At 46.9% G+C, this 26,366-nt stretch overlaps 1 protein-coding gene across 1 annotated transcript in view; it reads right to left on the bottom strand.

The window, feature by feature from the left end:
- Nucleotides 1–26,366, bottom strand: part of LOC119396816 (solute carrier organic anion transporter family member 74D) — a 41,658-nt gene that overhangs the window by 3,294 nt on the left and 11,998 nt on the right. The window contains exons 3-7 of the mRNA XM_037664151.2: nt 13,728–13,913; nt 12,025–12,189; nt 8,486–8,681; nt 7,322–7,475; nt 2,395–2,570 (exon numbers count right to left, since the gene is read on the bottom strand). Of these exons, the coding sequence (XP_037520079.1) occupies nt 2,395–2,570; nt 7,322–7,475; nt 8,486–8,681; nt 12,025–12,189; nt 13,728–13,913 (877 nt within the window). The remainder of the gene's footprint in view (nt 1–2,394; nt 2,571–7,321; nt 7,476–8,485; nt 8,682–12,024; nt 12,190–13,727; nt 13,914–26,366) is intronic.

Here is a 26,366-nt window from a genome sequence, read left to right as displayed (position 1 = left end):
TGCAACAGAGGTGCTACTATGTCAAGAATCCGCTGGTGCGGCGGTATGACCGCCTTATAATAAACATACCCCGAATGATTAATGTAAGAACACTGCGGCAGAATACAGTGGGCACAGGTTTTACTGTACTCTCGTTAGACTAATTAGTTTTATTTTTGTACAGACCAGGAAACTTCGTCAGTATGTATGAGGGGAATATTGAACCTGACTAAAAGAAATTTAACGGATGACGTCACAAAAACAGATATTAAAAAAACAAGAACTCAGCGGGTCCCTTATACATTCGCATAAGACGTCTCGAAGACGAAAGCCATCATCATCATCATCAACACGATGATCGTTATCGGAGCTTGAGAGGTGGGTGAGTGAGTGAGAACATTATTGTGGTCCAAAAGTGGCGGAAGCTGAACTCGACTGGAGGGTCCCGCTAGCTCAGCCAGGTGGCTCCACCCAGGAAAGTGCCGGAAGCTGGAGCCTCTCGGCGACGTCCCGGGCCCTCGGACTGCCAGGAGTTGGTTGTTGAGTTCCATGCTGCGCATGGCAGCCTCCCAGGAGGGTTTGTCTGATAATCCTGACCCCGAATTACAGGGGCACAGCCAGAGCATATGTTAGAAACTGCAGTGCACGTGATTACAGTGAGGTGAAAAGTCGGTATCGATTCTGTTTAGCATGGCTGGAGTGATGTACGTTTTTGTCTGTAGTGGTCGTAGTGCGACCGCTTGCGCTTTATTCAATTTAGAGTGTGGAGGGAGAAGATCCTGCGCCCTAGTTTGTGAGCTGAGGTGATCTCGTGGAATGATATTAATGAATCCTTGAAGTCCATGCATCCCCGTTCCCGTCCCGTCTGAGATGGCCCGTCACCGCCGCGGGTAGCTAGCTCACGTGCTAGCTGGCGAGCCCTCTCGTTAGGGTTGCCGGTTGGGGAGGATGAGATGTTACCCATGTGGGCCGGGAACCATATGATGTGTGTTAGGGGATCTTGCCCTTCGTTAGCCTCAGTAGTCGCCTTATTCACAATGCTTGCGGCTGCGGCGGAGACGAAGCCGGATGAAAATGACCTGATGGCAGTTCGCGAGTCTGAAAAGATGGTGACGTCCCTTCTTCGTTCTTGCAGAGCTCCCGCGATAGCCAGTTCCTCGGCTTCGTGAGTGAAGCCGGTGACCACCGTGGCCGCGTTAACTAGTGATCCCTTGGCATTGACGACTGTGACGACGTACGCGACCTTCTTCCAGTATTTGGCTGCATCAACAAAGAGGGCGGTTGAGCTAAAATCGTTCTTCCCCAGGATAGCTTTAGAGGTAACGTGAGCTTTTTTACAGCACGCCAAGTTTTAAAGGCCAGCGTCTCTGTTGATGTCATGGCTGACGATGATGATGAATTATAGCTCATCGCTTCGTAATGGGTTGACAGCTGTCAACCACAGTTACGCAACTCGCGGGTGTCTGGTGCGATCCTACGCTTCTGCAGCGCAATATTGCATCTCTAAGTGACTCGTTGCGCGACATGACTTTGTAGGGTCTTATTCTAAAGAGGTTTCAAGCCTTCGCGTGGCTCTGTGGTAGAATACTCGACTGTCACGCAGAACCTGGTTTAGATTCCGGTTCGATACCCCGATTTTTATTAAGGACACGCGAGCTTTTGTGCCACACGCCGCGTTTCTCAAGGCCAGCGTCTGGTGAGAACCTTAAAGGGCCTAAAGGCTTCAAGGCCCTAAACCAGTCTGAGTTCAAAGACGAGAGTATGGTTTCTTTCTCACCTTCGCTACCCTTCTTACAGGTGCTATCTCATCATCGCCACTTACTTCTTCATAAAACACGTGGACAATGTTAGCACTGAGCATTGAGCCTATCATGGTCTCGCACATTTAGACTACATGCTGTTATCTTCGCTTGCGCAGTCGAAAACGCACAAAACGAAGTGAAATCGGTTGAGCGCGCACGATGGTCATGCGAGATAAGACAGAACGGTCGTGCGACTGCATGGCAAAGCACGGTAGGAGGCAATTCACAACGGATATCTCTCGTATATGGACCCACCGAGAGCTTATTTCTGCACGACAGGGGCGTAGCCAGGGGGGTTGGGGTCCCCCCTCCCCCCCCCCCAAAAAAAAAATTTCAATTTTTCTTGCGTATATATACACGCGCACATACAAACGCACGCACGAAAATACATAAAGTATGGTTGAACCCCCCCCCCCGCCCTCCCCGAGAAGAATTTCTGGCTACGCCCCTGCTGCACGACGTATTTATGAACGGACTGCTGGCGCCGCGAATTGTGCCGAAAAGATGGCAAACGCCAGGGGATAATAATGCGCTATTTCTTTGTATTTTCGGAGGTTGTTTAGGGGCCCATGCATTGAGGCTATCGCCTTAAAAGGACGGAGTTGGTGCTTACCGAAGCATAAAGAGCGTGTGGCTCACAGATGTCGAGACGCTCATGAAGTGCGTGAGCGAGATGAGAATGATGAACTGCACAAACATGGGGCAGGTTCCCTTGCAGAAGCCCACCACGGCGTTGCCCGAGAAGAAGTCACTGTCGTCGAACGTTTTCAGGCAGTCGCAGTTGGTCAGCTGAGAAACACCGGAATTAAATCGTTAAGAACTTGATGTCCAAATAGTTCTTTGCATATACAGTGTACGGCAGTTTCAGCTTGCGCGTTTCAACAAAGATGGCAGTTACGATAATGAAAAAAAAAATAAGACACGCGCTGATGGCAAGCCGTATATTGGGTAGAATGAACGAGCTGCATTCAGCGTCTTCGCCCCGTGCATTGATCCTGTTCATGTGCAGAAACAAGTCGGAGTAAAATTTAAAAAAAAAGTACGTCCTCACACTCGGGTTTCTGCGATGCCTGATTATAACCACGCACGAAAGTATTTGAGCACAAAGAGTTGCTACGTCTTCAAACATGTTTCTGGTTTAGTGCGTTGTTTACTAGCTATAAGAGCAACTACGTGCTTAAGGTATTCAGGAAGACGCGTCTTTTTTTTTTCGGACATTTGTCCTGTGCGAACATCTACAAATCTTCGGCGTTCTGTTTTGTTTTTATTTCACGTGCACGTGTGGGGTGTTTTGCCCTGCGTTGTATAGATCTGTTTTATCCTACCTCTAATAACAACAACAACATAGAGAAAGAGGGGTTAGCAAACCTCATATAATGTCCCGGCTTTTTATTTCACTTCTCGCACTATTTCTCTATAGTTCTACAAAAAAAAAACAAATTTTCATTAGGTATGTCATAAATGGCTCTTCGCAGCATGGGAAGAACATTTTTGCGAAAAAGGGGGGGGGGGTTCAACCATACGTTATGTACGTTCGTTCGTGTGTTTGTATGTGTGCGTGTATATATGCACATAAAAAATTGAACTTCCTTTTTTTCTGAGGGGAGGGGGGAGGCGGGTTCGTCTCCCACACACGCCAATGATGGCCACGTGTGGCGGAAGTTTTGATGACAACACTGCTCCTGCTGGTTTACCAAAACCTTCGAAACCTTGTAGGGTGCTCAGAATCCCAGCTATCGCGTGTTGTCGTGGCGTGAGCTAACAGCTTAGCGCTGCGAAAAGCGCCACTCAGGAACCTTCGGCTCGCTTCAAAAAGCGAGGGCCTGTCATTCTACAAGTGGTGACTGAAGACCCGCCTGTTTTTATTCGCACATTGTTGGTTCACGGTTCAGCTGACGTGCTCGATTCTCTATACGCATTCGAATATTCGGAGTGCACGCAACATACAACCATGTCATTCATAAACGTGCGATCAGAAAGCGTGTCATAACACTCGTCCATGGCTCCACCTATTATCAACCTGCAATGAAAATTGAATTAATATAGTGTCACATATTTTCATATCTATAGAAATTAGTAGCTATATAGGGTTTAGAAGCCGATACTGGAGAACATGTTTTTAAGTGCTTCATGTCTCGGTTTAAGGTAAACACCTCTCACCATATTAGCCCATATGGAAAGCGTTAACAAGACGTTACCAAGAGGTACGAGTGTCTTCTAGACTTCAGCAGTGAAAACAGCGAGGCCAATGACAAATATATACATAGTTTAAACTGAAACGCGAATTAATGGAAGAGGCAGCCGGCACACTATTGCGTGCTGCACAGTACGCGGCGTTTAGCCTCAACTGCAGAAGAGTAACTTAAACGACTCGTGAGCGATGCACGAGACACCTTAGGTTGGGATCTGCTTTTACGTACATCTCATCAGTGACATGACTTTAGCTGCTTCTATTTTGGCATCCTTTGCAGACTGCACTTTTGTACCCTGGGGTCTCTTGGCACTCGTTAACTGCCCATGTCGCTTAACCTCTTCTTTCTGCCGTAGATAACGAATATAACAGCCTGTCGCGATTGCGCACGCCGCAAAGCTTTGCGTAATAGCACGTTTACTTCGTTGCGCTGGCTTTGATGAGCATGCGCTACGGAGGATGAGTTATAATGGTTTAGAGAGCGAGAGGCACCTCAGCATCCTTGAATGCGACCCAAAACAGCTTGTTCTGTGTGAATGGGATAGTGAACCCTCTCCGCGTAAATGCGCAAAGACGTTACGAAGTCTGCATCTATAAGGCTAACTTACAGCGCTGCTGTCGGTGCTACTCTTTGCGTGGTGACGTAGAGAGTGAAACTGAACTATTCTATAACCGCTATCTTTGCGTACCCGTTTTAGTTACTAAGGTTACCGTCGTGCTGGCCTGCGTATCTGTATAGGGTAGATAGAAATCTCAACGCCTGGACAAAGAAAACGACGGTGGTGAGTAAACACGAGTGGCCCCGAGACCTTTGACGCAACCCTTGCGATGCAAAGCAATAGGAGAGCCCTCGAGCCTCCTATCTCTGGACATACTGCGTACCCCTTCATTCCTACGTCAAACACGCGGCAAATCAATAATGACCTCTCCAGGTGACTGCACAGCAGGGCTTAGGCGGCATCTTCTCACGGCCATGAAGGATATCGGCACACACTCGTGCTGAGGATATGTAAAAGCTCAAATAGCGCTTATCGGCCCCGAACTGCACGTCAGGAAACCTACTCACACAATATCCGACAGATACCTCTTACGGCAGGGGCACCGGGCTATTGGTACAGTACGAAATACTTCTCTCCGTAATGTCGCGAGTGCAAGGGTCTTCGGTGCTGCTCAGTAACTCAAAATTCTGCTTGTGTCTCGAATGAATAAACCGCGCAAAAGAACGAGGACGAACAGAAGAAACAACAGACCACAGCGCTGACTCGCAACTAAAACTTTATTTCACAAGGAACAGAAAACGACCATCACGTATGCACAAGGCAACAAAAGTAACAAAAAAAAAATAACACAATAACGTACGTGAGTGATTAGTCATGAACATGAGGCAAGTTATCGCTGAGATAAGAAACTTCCGCCTGTGACAAGGCTACCGAAGGTTGGCCATCACATACCGAAGGTTGGCTTGTGGTCATCAAAAGCATGGCGCTACGTTTTGCAAGGAATGGCTGCTCCTTACGCGAAATAAATGTATCGACTAATTTGGCCACGGTGCTGTACACTAAGAGCTGCCTTTTCTTAGCATGACTTATTGACCGAAAAATGCTGGATTACTCTGTTGTTACTCTCATATAGACATCATTACATCGCTACCCCGCCGGAGGCTCGGTGGGCTAGACTCTTCGAATTATCTTTTAAAACCCTTTAATGCCTGAATTATGGAAGCGCCGAAGAAAAAAATTGTTTTTCATTTTTCAGCTTTAAATAACAACCTCAACTTAAATCAGCAGTTGTATTATGCAAAATGCAACTTTAATGCATACTTTTAGGTATGTCGCGAATTCGCGACAACCGGCACTTAAGCCAATAGTAGCTCAATATGTTCAATGCAACGCAAGTATGGCATCGCCGTATCAATGAAGCGGATCTCTTCAGGGCGACATAACTTGGCGTCGTCATTGTTGTTAAATGCGAGTTTGACTTTACTGACTCCTACCAATCACGTGACATCGTGTAGGCCACCGTGTGTGCCCTAGACTCCGCTGCCCAGTGTAGCCGACCTCTTGGGAGAGGACAGAATGACATGAAGGTGACAATACCGAGAAATAAATCTAGCTCACCACGACAAAGAGCCAGTCCTTTGTTCGGATTTTTCTGCATCGCAAACAGATTGCTCTGTTGAACGGTGTGTTCCGTGAAGGTGTCATAAAAAATCTCTTGAAATATTCAATAGGAGCTCGGACAGTGAGCGGCTTTCCAGTGTGGCATTTCCCGCTGTTCTTGACAGTCTTTTTTTTTTCACCGCACTGCATGTTTTAGAGAGGCACTGGCTTGGCTGCTCTACCACATCTTCGTCTTCATCCTCACTGCTCGATGAAAGACACTCGTGCATGAGGATCGGGATCGACATCGTCGACTTCGCTGTCATTGAGACAGCTGTCGTCACTTTTATCTTCAGGTGGCAAGCGCGTGCGAAGCCTTTTTTTCCCATAAAATGAGCGAAAGTCCATCATGAACTTGTCATACCGGCAGTCATCACTGACTGACTCAAATGCCGGATGTCGCGAATTCGCGTCTTACCACAGAAGCGAGAATCGTGCAGAAAATAACGCACTTCAAGACAACGTGACACGTCATGTGCAGCCTCTTGTATGCGTGCACATCGAAAAAATTTTATAGGAGATGGAACTTACGTCCCTCGGGCACAAAACAACGAAGAAGTGAGAGCCGTTGCACGGGCTTCGCGCTCTCCGGCATCTGATGCACAACACTGGGTTCCAGCTTGCAATACCTTACATGCAATGTCACTATATGTCTGGTGCTGAAAGCTACGTTCGCCGCAAATACGCGACAGCCACCGGTGAAGGCATCAACGCGTTTCGTGTGTTATCGGCGTCTTTCGGTATGTCGCGAATTCGCGACAACCGGCAGTAAATGGCAGTAAAGGCAGTAAAGACCGGCATCGCTTCGAAGAGACTTCAGCCGTAGAAGAACAAACATTGCTTCATTTCCATCTGCCCTAATCATTATGTGCTTCGTGGCCAATTTTTTGAGATTGATAGTTTTTAGAATTATGTGTTGTCCAGGAGGTGTCAGTGTTTTTATACAGCGCCGGTTGCTCCTTTTCATAGATAATAGAATTCGTGGGAATGACAGCCAGGAAAAATATTACATAAACACCTAGGAAGAGTTCACGTAAGTCAGTCAAGCCGTAAAAAAATCACATATGCACGAAGTACATTAACGTAGCGACACGAAAGACAGCACAAAATGCAGTCCAGTCACATAACACTATATCTCACATAAAAGTCAGTCACACGAACATCGAATAAGTTGAAATAATTAAAGTTACCTTAGTTAGGTTGGCACCGAACTCGCCAGCCGGCATTTGGCAGCCGGCAAAGCATGGCGAAAAGTACATGGTACCTCCGACAGGCTCGCACACAGGCTGGTAGCTCTGCAGAGTGCAGTCGCACTGGTCGTTGCACTTGTTGTACAGGTCGAGCCTGGCAACAGAAATTAATTGCGTGTTCCCAGTTTAGGGCACTGCCAGACCCAACAACATTTCTTTCTCCTTCAAAAGACACCCGAGAGGTACTTCTGCGATTTCACAATTATTTGACGTTATTCTGAACTGTTCCTGCAGCTTCACCTCGCTTTGAATTTGCAAGCACTTCTAATTGAAGTCATATAGCCATCTACGTACCCTAACACTCCAAATACTACTCTCTGGCCTCGAAGGTCGCATTAAGAGATGGCGTCGTACTTTTTGATCACGTGATCGGTTGAAGCTGTGTCGATGGCTTAAAATATTTGTGGCGCAAACTGAGAATCAGTTTGGTAACCACACTGACGTCCTATCCTGTCTTCTTGCTTTGGCCTTAATTATCAGTTTGCGCCACAAATATTTCGTTAGGCTATGCATATACTCGCTTAACTTAATACTTGGCCCATGGCTGCAGCTGAACAGGCTCTGCAAGCCCAATAGATTCCACTACTCACCTTGGGCAGGTTTTGCAAGCGTTAGCTATAGTGGAAAGACGAGGAACCTGTCTACATTCATTATTTATTCATTTATTCATAATACCTCAAAGGTCCCACATGGGACATTACATGAGGGGTGGGCGAACGAAAAAACTGGCGGGTCAGGTTAGGTTTCATGTCATGAAAGATGGTCTTCAATGGCAGCTTTGAATTGAGCAATGTCGGTGATGAGGGCGATATCGGATGGAAGGGCATTCCATTCTCCGGCACTTACTAAATCAGATATATAATCCCAGAGCTGCTTTTAAAAGCTGACATCTGTGAACTGTAAAAAAGATGGGGTTATAGCAATGAGAGGAGCGCTGGATCAATGCCAAATTTGGTAACATTATTGAGGTACTGCAAGGTAGCACTTTTCGTCTTGAGGTGCTCACAAAATCAACATAACGTTTTTTTTCTCTTAGTATTCTCTAATGAACATTTATTCCACTACAGATGCTAACTTCACAGCAACAAGGAGCCCTCCACTCACTTTCCATTGATTAGTGAAACTCCAGGCATGGTGCCGTAGTCGCACTTGATGAGCATGGCCACAGCAAAGCCGCAGGAGACAACGAAGGTGACGACCACGTTGTACCAGGCCAGAACTCGGGGCGACGGCCTCAGGCGGTGGATCACCAGACCGGAGACCAGGAAACTCGTGATGTTGAACACGGAGGATATCAATCCTTGAATACAATAGATCGAGGGGCAAGCTACAGACGAGAGCATCGCTGGCGACTCAGCAGGTGAACATCAGTGAACTCGAAGAGTGGAAGCGTCAGGAACAACGAAAACAAATCACGTTACCCAAGAAGTGGCTTACTGAGGCGCCGACGCGGTGCGAACCAATCTCCTTTGATTGATAAGCGAGAAGCGTAAAAGCTATTGTAGGCTATATTCAGAAGTTAGAGGGTATGGCACTCTAGTCTGACGACAAAACTAACAAGCACAGATGTTTCATTGTAAAAAAAATGGCATACTGCCCGCGCAGTGTTCCACGGCAGCTTAGCCGCTAAGCTATAGCGCTGCTAAGAACTTGTGCGCGGGTTCACGTGACGCCCCCATACACACACACTTTCTTTTGGCAACCAAATGCTACCCAACTATTTCTTCTGAAAATGTTTCTTGGCTAATACTACGTTCTAGAGGCTGTCGACTTGCGCAACACACAGCAAGATAAATGGTCAACATTTTTGCACTTCTACGATGATATGAGCTATTACGCTGCGGTAGAGTTGGCTGCGCGACGTGATAAAAGAAAGCAATGAAAAGAAAGTGCGAACGGTGATGGATCTATCGCGTGCGCTCTACAGAACGCCACTCGCTCGTGCAAGTCAAGGTCACTTTTTTTTTCAAGAACTCGGAAGTGGTCATTACTCGAGGCGGCAGCATGTACGCCGGACGACCGGCTTTTCAATACAACCTTTCGGCAAGGACGCCGTTGGTGCTAAGACCGCCACTGTTTGTACAGACGAGCTCAGATGCGCAATCAACGGCAGCTGCTTACACCGCGTACCGACGCGCTGAATGGACGTTCATGCGGTAGTGTGTTCTTGGCGTTTGCCCTGCTCATGGACACAACAGATGGCGCGATAAACAAGGAGCGAACAAAGCAATGTCGCTCAGCATAAGGATGTAACAAGTTAGCCAGCCTGCAAAAGAAAACTAGAACCACGAAATTTTGCAAACAGGTATTCCCATCGTGTGTACAATGCCGTTATATACCCGAGGCATTGTTCAATGTTCAGGTGTCTAATCGTAATAAATAATAATAATAGGCACTTTTAGCTGGGCATTGACGGTCCGCTCCGGTCAGAACGGCGAATGCACACGAACGCGTAGAAGGAACTGTAGTGCGCGTGAATCAGTTAACACACAAACACGTTGAAAGAACTGTAGTGCGCGTGCGCAGAGCGATCGTGTGACCGGCGGAACGTGGAACGCATCTCTCGCTCCGCTCGTGAAGCCAACTGACCGGAGCGTGAAGGTGCGTCCACTTGGTTTTGCCGTCGTTTTGCACCCGAGCTCACCGCGTCTCGGCAAGACGCGCTCGTCAAAACCACGAAATCTATGCAGTTCCTGCACTCTCTCTGGACGCTACATCTGCGAGGGGCTGAGCGTAAGCGACGCTCAGCTAAAAGAGCCTAATATCTGGGGTTTTACGTCCCAAAACCACGAGATGATTATGAGAGACGCCGTAGTGGAGGGCTCCGGAAATTTTGACCATCAGGTGTTCTTTAACGTGCACCTAAATCTAAGTACACAGGCCTCTACCATTTCGCCTTCATCGAAATGCGACCGCCGCGGCCGGGATCGAACCCGCACCTTCGGGTCAGCAGCCGAGCACCGTAACCGCTATACCACCGCGGCGGACGGTGTCTAATCGTAAACAATATTGAGTGGTCGATATAATTGTAGCGTTGTGGAGCATAAGTGATACGTACACCAGCACAAACGTAGCTAGAAACCACGACGACACAGGACAGAGTGCTGTCAGTACTCTGTACTACGCCTTCTTGGTTTCTAGTTACGTTTGCGCTGGTATACCTATCAACTATGCATCACCAAACCTGCCAGCAAGCGTTATGTTGCGTTGTTGCTGCAGAGAGTAGAACACATAGCCAGCAACCAAGCCGAGAGAAGTTATGAGATTCTCGTTATCTAGTGTGCAAAGGTTTAGGACCTATGAAGTAGGGAGCGCGAGCTGGCTGTTATTCAAATGATGACACGTAAATAGCAGCTCTACTATACTGGTGCGCGAATACATAAATAGAAGGTGCGAGGTGGACCAGCAACAGGAGACTCTTGATTCACAACGCGACTACAATGGAAACCTTCCAGATTTTGTATACTGAGCGTACTTAGCCCAAAGCCACACTACGCATTCACAATGTTGCATATGCTTTCTTGTTTTGTACCCGATCGGAATTAATTGTGCGCTGAAATGGTAACGGATCTTGTATGCACGCGCTGACAGAGTTATTAACAATATCTACGTTTAAGTTACAATGACAACCTTAACGGTTTGGTTTATGTTTATTGTTCTTCACGATGTAATGTCATTCTGTCAGTACACCTCTCGGGAAAAAAAGTTCTTTCACAGATGCCCTAAGTATAGACATGTCATTGCAGCTGCCCTTTTTTTCTGTGGAATTTCAAAGATATTCTAAAAATTCATGCGCCAAAACTAACATAAGATTATATGAGGTGCACCAGGGTGGGGGACACCGGGTAAATTCTGACCGCCAGTGGTTCCATAAGAGGCACCAAAGCACAAGCACACGGACGCTTTTGCATTTTGCCCCACTTAAATGCGGCCACCGTGGCCGGGAATCGAACCAGCGCCCTCGCGATCAGCAGCGCAACGCCATATATAGTAGCTGAACCACCAAGGTGGGATCTGGAATCTGTGCGTGGGATTATCTAAAACGTATTGTCCTCCCAACTTCAGGTATCTTTTTCACACTGTTCGTGGGGCAGAAAGGACACGATGCTTACGAAATGCCACACTATCGCACCCTCTGCTTTCTTCAGGGTCCGTTTTTTTCTTACTTATCCTTTGTTTTGCAAGTGCTCTTGCACACTTTCGCTAATTTTCCGCATCAGTATTCGCTGAAATCTTCTCTTACGAACAATTCTAGCGCAATATTTTTTTTTTAAATACGGGCCCTCTGCAAGGCTATATATAGTCCCCCGCAGGTTCGGCGCCGGCGACTATGGCTGGGTGGGGTTGTACCCTTTTGATCAAGCGTCGGCTCACGTCACCTAGCCACAGTTCATGTCGTACTAGCTCTATGTAGTGAAAGACTAAATTTCACTCCTGCATTGATTCTAGCCACCGATCAGATTACTACCTGTTTAAAGTCTATTTTGTCTTCATTGTCCATAAACCCCTATGTTCTAAAATATTCAGCCCCATTGCCCTGGGTGAAGCCCTTTAGAGAAAAGTATAAGGTGTTCAAACGGTTTCCTCCTCTTCTCCACACGCACCGCATCGTGTGTCTATCCCTACGTACTAACACTACTCACCAGCGAATGCGCTGGCTCTGGCAGCCGAGTTTCGAAACTGCACCTCCATGTACTTGGCCGAGAACATGGTGTAGCCCTGCATTCCGCTCACCATCAGCATCGAGACGAACAGCTGGAGAACGTAGACACGCTTGCGCAGCAGCCGGGTAAGCGACTTGCTGATCTCTGCGAACGGACAGAATGGATTACGTGACCAACAAAGTGCAAAAAGACTAAGACAAAAAGACTAAGAATATGTAAAGACCTCGCCGAACAGACAACAACACAAAATTATAAGTTCAGGAAGGCGAAGCGAATGTATACAGCCGGCAAAAATATTACTAATAATGCAAAAAAAAAAAATCAATGCTGCGGACGCATACTGCTTTGTCACCAACATGCAATCGGGCGCTCATTTTGTCCAACCTTACTTTTTTTAGAAGTCAGCAGCTTAATACTGTCTACCATGCAGTTCCACGTTGATAAATCCAGTTTAATTAACGTACAAACAAGTAAAATTAGAGTTTGACATAAAACCTGATGTTTCCTTTCATGTTGGCGCACCGTGTACGCTATGCTGCGCATCTGCACGCAGACAGTGCACTTCACTTGATTTCACATTTTACATATGCTGAACTAATTAAAATTAGCGAATGCTCCACAAAGCGGTTTTTTAAACACGCAGCACCTCCCAGAACGGCTGCTTGCTGCACCTTCAAGCAGGTGGCGACGCACGTTTATGCTACATCACCGCGCTGTCATCATTTTTTTACACACTAAAACCAATTAACATTTTTTTCTTAAAAGCCAAGCAGGTAAATGCGGCATGTGCTACAATGAACCACGAGGGACAATAAATGCGACCTTTTTGCGAAGTTTGGGCAAGGACAAAACACAATATAAATTTTAAATATTTATTCTTCGATTTTAAGCTAAATGCGCACGTCATTATACTTATACATTTAAAACACAATAGCATGTACTTTTGAAAGATTGTCAGGACTTACTAAGTTTAAACGTTAAAGTTCGCGCGGACGCCCGCTCTATTTCTATAATAATAAATGTTGCTAGGGGGCTAACGCCCCAAATCTACGACATGATTATCACTCCACAGTTAAGAGCTCCAGAAATTTCGACCACCTGGGGTTCTTTAACGTGCGCCTAAAGTCCGCTTTATTTCTAGTTTCTATACACTGTGTGAAAATGCTTCATGCCGCGATTCAAACTACCATTGCAGCTGACTAATTAAAGAAGAAAGTTGGGCTAGCCGCTGCCGATGCATTTGCTGAGACATTTACTAGCAGAGGAAAAAAAAAAGCGTGGCACGGGACATTTTTTTTCTTCTTTAGGTTTTTCGCGCTTGTAAATACGTCCCAGAAACTCGCTACAGCTAGCTTTTAAAACCATTGTTGCAGTTTTACTACAGTATAATTAGTTAAAAAAAACGTTAGATCTACATTCGCAGGAATGTGCTACACGTACAGTCAGCGTGAAAAATTCAGAGACCACGATAGAGAAGAAAGAGCTTAATATTCCCGCTGCTTCGGCAGCCAGCCTTGAACTTGTATTTCCAACCTTGTCTAAAACGCACTAACGTGTACTGTGCAGTTCGACCGAATAGAGTCACAAATTCCTGAGAAATGGAAAGTTTTCTCTGACCTGGTGGTCTCCAAACTTCTGACGCCGACTGTACGCAATGATCGAGATCGTGTCGAGGGACTGACCCGAAAGGTGGCTCGAATCGGCTCGTTTCTTGAACACCAGCGGCGGGTCTGGCAACCGGGCTGGCATCACCTTGGGGAACAGCAACACCGGTACGCTGGCCAGGAGCAACAGGCATCCCCAGAACACGTAGCCCAGCCACCAGCAGCCTATCCATCGCGGGTCGGTCGTCGGGATGTCGGGATTCACTGCGTGCGTCGCGTGGTATAAGTTCACCATCGCACGTCAAGAACCTTAGGCCAGTTGGCTATTGATAGCTTGCACGTGACATGGACGCACAACATGACACAACGTGGCGGCTTAGATGTCGTCAATGCAGTATAACCACGCGGCATTAACCTGCTCCAGTGCGACAGCAATGTCGCTGGAACGTTATTGGGTCTCTGTGCATGAATAGCAAAAAACCAGCATGTGATATGCTGATAACACTAACGTGGCATCACAAAGTTCGCGTCCCGCCATGTTGGTGCTCCTACGTGGCTGTTTCAGTGGTGTCAGTTCAAGCCATATATATATATATATATATATATATATATATATATATATATATATATATATATGGGTATAATACAACGGAGGCGTTGTCAACAGTGATATAAATATTTATTCCCAACAGTTTCGGGAGGGGGCCTCCCTTCCTCGGGGGATGAGTTAAAACTGACGTCAAGTTCGATCTTGCTTCCTCCCGCGTCCCTCTCGCCTTCAAGGACATTTCAGAGAGTGGGGGAGATAGATTACGAGAAAAAGGAAAAAGAAAAAAGGAAAAAAAGAAAAAAACGAAAGAGAAGAACACCGACGAATTCAGAAAACGAGTCGAGGAAACGAAAAAAAAAAACAAAACGTGAACTGTGTATGGCATGAAGTCGTTAAAGGTGTTTGTCGGTTCGCGTCGGGCGCAGGGCCACCCAAAATTGTTGTCGCGGAGGGCAGGATGATATATATATATATATATTATTTATTGTCTGTGAGTTCTCATTAATATTGTGTCTAACAAAGATAAACGAGCCCTTGAAAAATCATCTGCTTTCCTTCATATTATATATATATATATATATATATATATATATATATATATAAACAATAAAATGCTAACAAAGGACCCGGAAGTAAAAGTTGAAAAAAATCAAGCACGTAGGAAAAATTGTTCAGTAAAGGACTGACGTTTCGGCCGCGGGACCGGCCTTCGTCGGAGGCCGGTCCCGCCGACGAAGGCCGGTCCGACGAAGGCCGGTCCCGCGGCCGAAACGTCAGTCCTTTACTGAACAATTTTTCCTACGTGCTTGATTTTTTTCAACATATATATATATATATATATATATATATATATATATATATATATATATATATATATACGTAGAGTCGCCCAAAGCTAGCGTGCGCTGAAGTAAGAGACGCCAAAACAGGAATGAACACAGGTTCATTGAGTTGCAGTTTGTATCACTGCTGGCGCCTGCCCCACAGTTCTTTCACCATACGGGTTCTCCGGCCGAATGTCTGCGGGTAAGTGCACCTGCGGTAGAAAAAGGTCGTGACACAATATTGTCTAACAGTGAACGTGGTTGATAACCAAGAAGCCTGGTGTTTCTTTAGTTTCGGAGTGGGGTGCGTCCGTAACGCAGTAACCAGTGGGCCAGGCGCCTTTCTAGGGTCCCGTGCACGTTTTTGCGCAACCCTTCTTTTACCGTTTGCAGAGCCCCCTCTGCGAGTCCGTTGGATTGCGGATGATATGAAGGGGATCGTAGGAGTAGGATTCCATTATCTTCCATGAATTGGCGGAACTGTATACTTGTAAACTAGGGCCCGTTGTCCGAAACGACTGTTCGTGGCAGCCCAGATCTGCTGAATATACCCCGCAATGCTTCGATAGTCTTGTTTGTGCTGCTTGTTTTCATTGGCACAACCTCGATCCATTTTGTATGCGAATCCACCACAGTCATCAACATTCGCCCTTCCACTGGTCCTGCAAAATCAGCGTGGATTCTCGATCACGCATCGCTCAAATGTGTACGGCCACAGAACCGGCTCTTGCGCACGTGGCATGCTGCAGTTTTGCTGGCACACTGCACATGCGTGCACGATATTATCGATATCTTTGTCAAGTCCGGAAAACCGGAAAAGTGCCCAAGCCAGATTTTTCATCGCCGTAATGCCTTGAGTACCGCACAGCAGCTGCAGCGTTTATTTCCGAGCTGCGGCGGGTATCACGGCTCCATGGAACCAGTAAACAATACCGTGGCTACACGTCAGCTCGTCATTCTTCTGGAACAAAGGCCGCAATGCTTCTTGTGTTGACGGCAATTTCTTTGACCATCCTTCGCGAATGTAACGCACAACCAGCCTGAGCATGCCATCACGTGCTGTTAATTCGTCCAATTCGTGAGACGACACCACTCCGGTGTTTAGATGGTCTGCGACCACCACATCGTTAAAGTATACTTGTACACTTAGACCCAGCTTCCATCCGCTTCTGAAAAACCGCCGATGCTGACGCAACCCCAAACGGTTACCGGTCAAGGGGGTATGGTAGGGTAGATCGACCAAAAAAGCAATTTGTTTAATTTCATTACTAATAAATAATATACATTTTGAGGAGCAAAACCATGCATTGGCGAGCGCGTAGGAGTGCTTCAAGCGCTTTTTATTTATTATTATTACGTTTTATTGGCACAAGGGCATCTAAGGCCAAAGAGCGCCAGTACAAGTGTCATAGTTTCAGTTTAGTTACCTAAAATCACTGGTTATAATAATTGCTGTACAGGGGCATATCTATAAAATATATAAAACTACGGTGTCTTAAAATGAATATCTATTTCATATCCTTGATATCGTTGGCTGCAGGTTCTCACGGTAAATGAGTCGGCAAGGTCCAAGTACCTCACTGCCGAATTCTTGCCTGCGCAAGAACTGCGAGGGCTCGGACGTATTTCAACACGCACGGCAACAGGCTGTACCTCACATGTGAGGCCCAGCCTGGTGACTAGGATGGAATGATACCATTTCTAAAAACTTGGTTTTCGCTAGGTATTTAAGAAGTCGCTTATGGTTAAACATTGGGTCGAGTGATAAGAATAGCGCTGGATGAGGTGGAATATGATAGCGGTAAAGTTCCCTAAAGTGGGTCAGTCGCTCTTGGTGAAGCGCGGGACATTCAATTAGGACATGCAGAATGGTTAGATTCCCTGCACAGTGTATACAAGTCGGTGGATCACTGCCTGTCAGGAGGTGTTTATGTGTGGCATAGGTGTGGCCTATCCTCAGCCGTGCTAGGGTGACTTCGGTGAATCTGTTGAGTTTTTGTGGGATAGGTTTTGTTATTTGTGGTTTTACTAGATGGAGCTTGTTCTCGACTTGTTTGTCCCATTCAGCTTGCCAGTGTCTACGTAGCGCTCTCCGTACAACAGGTTTTAGGTCCACACCAGGAACAGAATTTACATCTATAGTGTGCCGACTAGCTGCTTCTCGGGCATTCTTGTCCACTATTTCATTGCCTGCGATCCCAGAGTGACCTGGCACCCAGCATAGAACTATAGAAAGGTTTAAGTTATAGGCTGCATTGATAGTATTAAGGAGCTTGTTGAAAACAGTGTTTTTGCTGTACTTGCCACAGGACAAGGCTGTAACTACGCTTAAGGAATCTGTGTACACTATAGACCTTTGTATCTTATGTTGTATAATGTGCTCAATAATTAGCAGTACTCCAAACGCTTCAGCCGTAAAAATGCTGGTATGTGTATGTAAGGTCTTGGTGCTGGAGAAGTTTTGGCCATAGGCTGCACAGGATACAGATGTTGAGGACTTTGATCCATCAGAGAAGAAGGCGGTTGAACGATATTTGTGCTCAAGGGCCAAAAAATGTTGCTCAATTAGCGCATTTGGACAAGTTTTCTTTTTAAAGTCTTTAAAGGACCAGTCACAAGTGACCGGACTGTGCTTCTAAGGGGCAACGTCTTCAGCATGGTCAATTTTCTGTAGATCCGCGAAATTAATTTCTAGTTTTTCTGCAACAGGTTTTATTGCCAACGGAAACGGCGGGGCAATTGAGGGCCGGTTTGCATATAGCTGTTTTGTAGACACATCATTTATAAGCGTTTTGCATGGGTGATGCTTCAGGGACATGATCCGGATTGCATAGGCGACACCTAGATATGTGCGCTGATAGTCCAGAGGCCACTGATCCGACTCTGCATAAAGGCTTTGTACAGGGACTGGTACGGAAGGCACCAAGGGCCAGGCGGATGCCTAAGTGGTATACAGGGTCCAATAGCTTGAGTGCTGTCTTTGAAGCTGACTGGTATACTACGCATCCATAATCTATGCGTGACACAACCAGGCTTCTAAACAGAGCTATGAGACAATATCTGTCTGTCCCCCACGACTGATGGGATAAAATCTTTAAAAGGTTCATAGTCTTAAGGCATTTTAGCTTCAGTTGTTTTATATGCTGAATGAAGGTGAGCTTAGCATCGAAGATTACACCGAGGAATTTTTGTTCTTTAGCAATGATTAGGCTTTGTCCATTCATTAGTATGCTAGGGTCAGGATGTATCCCTCTTCGTCTGGAGAACAATACAGCGGTAGACTTACCGGCGTTAAATTTAAACCCATTTTCATCAGCCCATTTCGAAAGTCTGTTAACACCTAGCTGTATCTGGCGCTCGCATATGGTCAAGTTGCAGGATTTGAAACTGATTTGAATGTCATCCACATAGACTGAATACGATATCGCAGGCGGAATTACATGGCGAAGAGAGTTCATTTTAACTATAAAAAGTGTGCAGCTCAGTACTCCTCCTTGTGGTACTCCATTTTCTTGAAAAAATGTGCGCGATAATACACATCCTATTCTTACACGAAACTTCCTTTCAGATAGGTAGTCTCTTAGGATGTTAATCAACCTACCACATATTCCGAAGGACGTTAAGTCTTGCAGGATTCCGTATCGCCAGGCAGTGTCATACGCCTTCTCGAGATCAAAGAAAACAGAAAGGCAGTATTGGTTGTGTACAAAGGCATCACGTACATATGACTCAAGGAGGACAAGATTATCAGTTGTGGACCTAGCTCTTCGGAAGCCAGATTGGCAAGGATCCAATATACCGTTATATTCTAGATAATGGATTAAACGGCGGTTGATCATTTTTTCAAATACTTTGAGTAGGCAGCTTGTGAGTGCAATAGGCCTGTAACTATTCACCGAGGAAGGATCTTTGCCGTGTTTGAGGATTGGAAGGACAATGGCCTCTTTCCAAGCGGAGGGTATGTTGCCAGTATCGAAAATTTTGTTGTAAAGACCTAAAAGGCAGTTTAGGGTTTCGTTGGGGAGATTTGCGATCATTTCATAGGTAATTGTGTCAGAACCAGGCGCTGAACTTCCACAAGAATCTAGAGCAAGCTTGAGTTCGTGGAGTGTTAGTGGTTGGTTATATCCATCTGATAGAGGCCTGTTCGGACGCAGAGGTACACTTTCAGCTATGCGTTTATGGTGCATGAACTTCTCGGTATAATTTTCTGAGCTTGATACTTTCTCAAAGTGTTCGCCAAGAGTGTTTGCTTGTTCTTCTATTGTGTTACCGGAGTCATTGACCATAGGGAAGGGATTTGGGTGTTGTCCTTTGAGTTTATGGACCCTATTATACACCTTGCGGGCATCTGTGTAAGAGTTTATTGAGGATATATAGCGTGTCCAGCTTTCCCTTTTGGCTATACGGCGAATGCGCCTGCCGTTAGCTTTGCAGCTTTTGAAGTGTATCAAGTTTTCGACTGTTGGTACTGAGAGAAAATGCTCCATGCTTTGTTCTGGCGTTTCTTTGCATTTTCACAATCCTCATTCCACCATGGTTTTGCATTAGTTTTATTTGTGCTAGACAGAGGTATGCACTTTTTAGCAGAAGCGAGGATATATTCGGAGATATAGCTAGCCAGCTCTTCTACACCTAGGTGGTCCACTTCTTCGAGGCGTAGTGTACATAGCTCTCTAAATTTAACCCAGTCTGCACCGCGCAAGTTCCATTTTTTGGGGTAAGCTGGTCTCTCATGCCATTGTCTAGTTTCTAAAAGAGTAGGAAAATGGTCACTCCCATATGGGTTATTAATAACTTTCCATTCTAGGTAAGGTAAAAGTGATGGTGATCCAATGGCTAAATCTATGCATGAATATGTATTGTGAGTGGTGCTGTAGTATGTGGGTTCTGCTTTGTTGAGCAGACAGGCTCCAGATATAAGCAGAAAATTTTCTATTGCGCGACCTCTGGCATCACATCTCGTATCACCCCATAATGTACTATGAGCATTAAAATCTCCTATTATCACATAAGGTTCTGGAAGCTGATCGATCATCTTTTCAAACTCCATTTTGTCGAACCTTTCGTCGGGGGATATATAGATGGAGCAAACAGTTACCAGGCGATCGAATAGAATAGCCCGAACAGCCACAACTTCGAATAAGCTTTGTAGCGCAATGTGCTGGCATGCTACTGACTTTTGCATAATGATTGCCACGCCTCCTGATGAGGAATTGCCACTATTCCGATCTTTACGAAAAACCGCGTATTGATTTAGGAAGTTCTGGTTGCTTGACTTTAAGTGCGTTTCTTGAACACAGAACACTCTTGGCTGATAATCATTTAGTAAGTCTTTGATATAATCTAGGTTATGTAAAAGGCCTCTGGCATTCCATTGTAATATTTGTGTGGACGTATTGAGGAAAATGTAGGTGTTCTGCGTTCAGCACTAAGGAAGTGTAGGGTGTTGATGTGGGATAATTTGCTTCAAGAAGCAGGACCGTCGACCGGCCCCGTTATTTGCTTTTTTGTTTTCTTGGCGCGGTCCAGAGACCTGCGCCGGTCTTTCGGCACCAGAGGTACCGATGTGGTATCCATTGCCTGCTGGGAGGCACTGGATGCCCGCACGTGCGAGCTGTTAGTTCGAGTTTCGGGCCTCGCCTGGCGCGGCGAGGCCTTGAGACCCGACGACCCTGGAGTCGCGGGGCTCTGTTCACTGGTTGGCGGAGTAGATTGTACTACTGCCGCCTTGGGGGCAGGCGCCACAGCCGGCGGCTCGCTCTGCGCGGGCCCAGCAAGTGGCGGAGGCCGATGCGACGCTGCCCCCTGACGCGCCACTTCGGCATAGGTCGTACCATGAAATGGCGAACATCTCCTCCTGGCTTCCCTGAAGGAGATATTCTCTCTTACTTTCAATGAGATGATGTCTTTTTCCTTTTTCCACGCTGCACAAGCTCGTGAGTAGGCTGGGTGGTCACCACCGCAGTTGACACAATGACATGGAGAATTACAGTTTTCAGAAGTGTGGTCTCTCGATGCACATTTCGCACACTGTGGATTGCCCTTTACAAGCAAGGGATCCATGGCCGTACTTTTGACATTTAAAACACCTTCGCGGGTTCGGTACGTATGGCCGAACTCGTAGTTTAGTGTAGCCTGTTTCTATGTGCTCTGGCAGTTCGCTTGATCCAAATGTGATTATAATATGCTTTGTCGGTTTTTCTGTGTTGTCCCTTCTTATCTTTATTCGTTGCACATTTACTACGTTTTGCTCTTTCCATCCGTCGAGGAGCTCAGCGTCACTTAGGTTCAGGAGGTCATCGTCAGAAACGACGCCGCGAGTGGTATTCATAGATCTATGTGGGGTGACTGTGATAGGGATGTTTCCAAAAGATGTCAGGTTTGGGAGCATTTCATACTGCTTCTTGTCTCTCAGTTCTAGTAATAGGTCGCCACTAGCCATTTTCGAGGCCTTGTAGCCTGGTCCCAGTTGCTCTGTGAGGTTTCTTGCTACCAAAAATGGTGAGATAGTTCTGGCTTTTCCATCAGACTGTTCACTGTGTATCACGTGGTATTTGGGAAACTGTTCATTGGCATTTGAAAAAAATTTGGTGGTTGCTTCGGTGCGTAACCTTTTCGGGTGACGATCAGGTGTAAAGGAATGTGCGCTTAGCATAGCAGTTATCTTACATTTCGGCAGCGGTGCGGGCCGCCCACCACCGAGCCCAACAAGGGGACGTGGCAAGAGATGCTGAGCAAATCCTGCCATCGCCAGCCGTACAACGCTGCTATAACCGAATATGGAGTAACCAAGACTGGATATCCACACAAGGTTAACCCTTGCCGCCTAGAAAATTGGAAGTAAATGGAAGAGAGGAGAGGACAGGAAAGATTTAAATTGAGAGAGAAAGACGAAGATGAGGGGAGAGAGACAGGAAAAGGCGACTGCCGATTTCCCCTAGGTGGGTCAGCCCAGGGGTGCCGTCTACGTGAAGCCGGGGCCAAAGGGGTGTGTTGCCTCTGCCGGGGGGCCTTAAAGGTCCAATCACCCGGCGTCGGCTCAACCCCCAGGATCCCCTTTTCCCCGGACACGGCAAAGCCACGCACGGCGAGGCGTGGGAGGGGGTCGAAACCCTCCCGTTAGCTCGGGTCCGTGGTGTCGCTACACACCAAACGCCTGCTTGCGCAGACGCCCCTGCGGGGGCTTCAAGCGCTTTAAAAATGGCGCCAAAGACCACGTCTCCTAAGTGATACGCGGGCTTTTTCCACCATTGTTTCTGCGTGTATGCATTTTTAAAAATAATAATTATGGCTAGGTCGGTTCAATATATTCACTTCCTAACATTTTCATACTTTTCGATTGCAAATTTCCCGACCAAAACGCTTTTTTAGCGTAATTATTCGTGTACGTTGTGAGCACGAGCAAAGAAAATCGCGTTTTTCTTACGATCAGTTTTTTGAAAATGTTCCAAACTTGATGTAGTTCCTCTTCTGGAAAATTATCAGACCGATTGCGCTCAAATTTTCTGAGATTACACCTAAAGCCCTTCCAAATAATCTGAACCTAAAACTTTGAAAAACTGTTCGGGTTATAATTAAGAAAAAAAAGATTAATTGGAAAGTCTCCCTCACAGCACGCGACAAGTGAGCGTAGTGAATGTAGGAGTCAGTTTTTCATAGGTTGGGATTAATACCAATATCATGTTCAAAAAGCGTGCCAAATTTCACGGTCATACTCCTTTTGGTTTTTGAGAAAAGGCACATTTAATTTTGCACCAGTCTGAAATTTGATGCTCAACCAGAAGCAAGTAAAAAAAGCTACAGGGTCACAATTGCACAGACTAAAGGCTCACAAGTCCTTATTGCGCACGCAAAATTTCATAACAAAATGTGGTACAGCTCCCGAGACATAAAGCTGAGACCAGGACAACCTGTTTACCCTACCATACCCCCTTAAAGTAATGCAACCATTTTGGAGTGTTTACCATCAACAGCTTCTTTGTCGCGTCATCTATTCGTAGCTAGTTGTATGCATCCTTCAAGTCTATTATACTGGATACGTCCCCTCCGCTGAGCTTCACAAATATATTCCTTATCTTTGGCAGCGCATATTGCTCGGTGTGGCATGCTGTGTTGACCGTCGTTCTAAAATCGCCACACAAGCGGATGGAGCAGTCTTTATGACGGAAACGAGGGGCGCCACCCACTCGGCGCTGGCGACCTGTGTCAATATGCCCGTGTCAACCAACCTTGCGATTTCTTCATTTACAGACTCTCGTAGCGCGTATGGTAAGAACGGGCCTTACAGAATCGCGGAGTGGTTCGCTCGCGCAACTGCAAATGAACGGGATAACCATTGATTAGTCCTAGCCCTGGCGAAAACAGATCGGCATATTCTTCGTTCAGAGTAGCAGCAACGGAAATTTCGTCAGTATAGTTGGTAGCTTACCGTCGTTGACGTCCACGTTGAGCACTGGGCCTCCGGTCAGCTGGAATGCTTGAATTATGTCCCGCCCACACAGATTGAGGCCTGAGCAGCCGAGGACCACTAGCATCGCGTTGACGCTTTTTCCAGCGTAGGTGACCGGGACTTGCAGCTGTCCTTCACTGGTAGTCTTCCGAGGAAGCAACTCAATTGAAACGACGACTTGTCGAGCACAGGATAACGGCGACGGTGCTGGGTGGACGTTGGCCATGTCACAATTGACACTGGTGATCCTGTGTCTACTTGCATCTTCACGGGCACCGCTTTCCACTGTAACGTTCGCCATAATGGTCCGACCAATCCTGTCGACGACTCCCACGACTCATGGAGGTGTAGCAGGAACTGTCCGTAGTCCTCGCTGTCTGAGGATGGTTTCTCACAGTGAGCTACGTTTTGTTGGCGTGGCTTGGCTTTGCACATCGAAGCCAGGTGCCCCTCCTGCGACAACAGAAACACTCAGTGCGGCGGAAGCTGCATTTGGTGGTCTTGTGGGAGTCGCTTCCGCAGCAAAGGCAGCCGGTCTGGTTCTCGTTGCTGGACTGTGCCATCCGACATGGCTGCGGCCTTCTGGAGAACTTCTGTCACTCTTGCTTTGTTCGTACTGCGTTGACGCCGTAGCTCATTGGTCCATCTACCACCTGTTGTACCTTGCGTGCCGCCATCTCCGCAGCTAGCGCGGCTTCCTCAGCTTCCTGTAGCGTGAGCGCGGACCGTGCTAGCAGATTACGACGAACTCCAGCATCCCGCAGACAAGCCTGTCGCGCAGCATTCTATCAAGCGCCTAGCCAAAGTTCCACCGTTGAGCCATCTTCCGTAACTCGAAAATGAAATCGTTCGTCGACTCGTCAGCTTGCTGGTTCCTTTTGAAAAACCGATACGGCTCCGCCATCTCGCAGCCTTTCGGCGTAAATTACTCGGCCAATTATTGAAATGCTGCTTCGTATGTCAGATCCTGAATCTTGTCAGGTACACAACGGCCTGCTAGGAGGTCTACCGTCTTGGCACTGAGGGCGCTAACCAGTAAGACCCTACGCTTCTTCGGATCGACAGTCTCACGGGCTTCGAAGAAAGCTTCTAATCGCACCCGATATGCTTCGCACTTGTCACCATCGTCAAAAAGAGGCGGCCCGCCATGCGTCGCCATGCTGTTCCCTGGCCGCGTGGGTTAATCAGTAACAGACGGCGAAACAGGAATGAACACAGGTTTATCGAGTTAGTCGTTTCAGTAAGCAACTCCGGTGTGACGTCATGTCACTCAGGCGTTCACGCATGCGCTTGTGGCAATTGCTGACATCACATCATGCGTGAGCGGCGACTATTCTGCGCGTCAGCGCTATATGACGGAGGCAAGTCGCAAACACGGCGAGGGTAAGCGCATGCCCACAAAGCGCGCTCAGCTGGGCCCATCGTCTGCTAGGCTGCTCCTTCCGAAGGACATCACCGCATATTATCGTAGTTCAGACGGACATACAGCGTGAGTAGGCGAATGGTTTACTAGTATATTTTGTTACGAAGATGAACGTTGCAGCAAGTAATAGAGGAAATCAAATTTACAATACGTCACACGCCTCAACTCACGAGATAAGTCGAAGAGCACGGTTGGTCTGAAGTGCACTAACGTGGGGTAACGTCCTTAAGAAGAGCGCCACCCCAATCAGTCTAGCAGCCTAGCAGTAGATGGGCCCAGCTGAGCGCGCTTTGTGCGCTTGTTCTTATACCCTCGCCCTGTTTGCAACTTCGCTGGGTCATGTGGCGCTGACGCACAGAAAAGTCGATGCTCGCGCACGCTAGTTAAAGATTTCGGCGGCTGTGAACGTTTTGAAACAATTCGGTATGCTCAGTGACAGTGTCCGCGACACAGTGTACAGTGACAATTACTTATCCATCATGCTCAACAGGTGTCTTAATCTGGCACGATCACATTTCGGCGACACTGTCACTGTCGCGAGGTTTGCGAGATAGGCGCCGGGCGCGTCAGCGTCTGTTTATACACACTTAGCCAGTTCCTGCTTGAAATAGCGGCTATAAACAGGAAACCCGAATTTCGGTTTAGTTTCCTGGTTATATCCGGCCCTTTAAGCAGGAGCCGGCTGAGAGTATACCAGTAACAACGTCTCTTGTCCGCTGTAATAACATGGCTGGCTCAGTGCCAGACCGTAGACGGGCCCATAGACAGGCGAACGCGTCTGTCCTAAACTGGTTAAGTCTAGCGAAAATGACAGTGTCACTGAAATCGGTCGTTTTAAAAAACCGTCCCTGTCGATTGGACGTAACGCTTCTGCGGGAGAAACTTCGCGTTTCATGTCAAACGAAGGCACGAAGACATATTTGTTTAAACATATCGCACTTTTACTAAAAGCCACGTTTCAAAAGCTCACAGGGTCCCTTATTCAATTGCCTAAGACGACTCGAAGGCGAAAGCCGTCTCCTTTTTCCTCTTTTTCTTCTCAGTCGATGTATTGATCCTTCCCCCTCATCTCCGAAAGCTTTCTGCACCTCACCTGGTTTTGCACTGCCTCCGTGATCGGCCCACCTTTGATCAAGCGGCGATCTCATGTGATGACGTCATCATGCAACGTCACGTTATGCCACGTCATGGTGACGTCACAAAGTTTGGCGTTCTGTGACGTCATAATGAGAAGAGTGTGATGTTGGGCTCGTTGGTGATGGCTAGGTGAAAAGAAAATTCGTCCCTCCTGTGCGCGCATAAACTCATAGCGTGTACGTGCCCCAGGAATTAGGCAAGGCCCGATACTCAACATTGGTCCACTGAAAACGGAAGAAGTCCGCGGGCAAAATTGTATGTGCGGAAGAATTTGGACAAATCACACTACTCACCACTGGTCCACTGAAAATGAAGGGAACACACGGATGGC

Source organism: Rhipicephalus sanguineus, chromosome 6 (genome assembly GCF_013339695.2).
Source record: "Rhipicephalus sanguineus isolate Rsan-2018 chromosome 6, BIME_Rsan_1.4, whole genome shotgun sequence".
In the NCBI taxonomy this organism is placed as follows: domain Eukaryota; kingdom Metazoa; phylum Arthropoda; class Arachnida; order Ixodida; family Ixodidae; genus Rhipicephalus; species Rhipicephalus sanguineus.
Note: the sequence above shows the minus strand (reverse complement) of the source record. Positions and strands in the feature narration are given on the sequence as shown.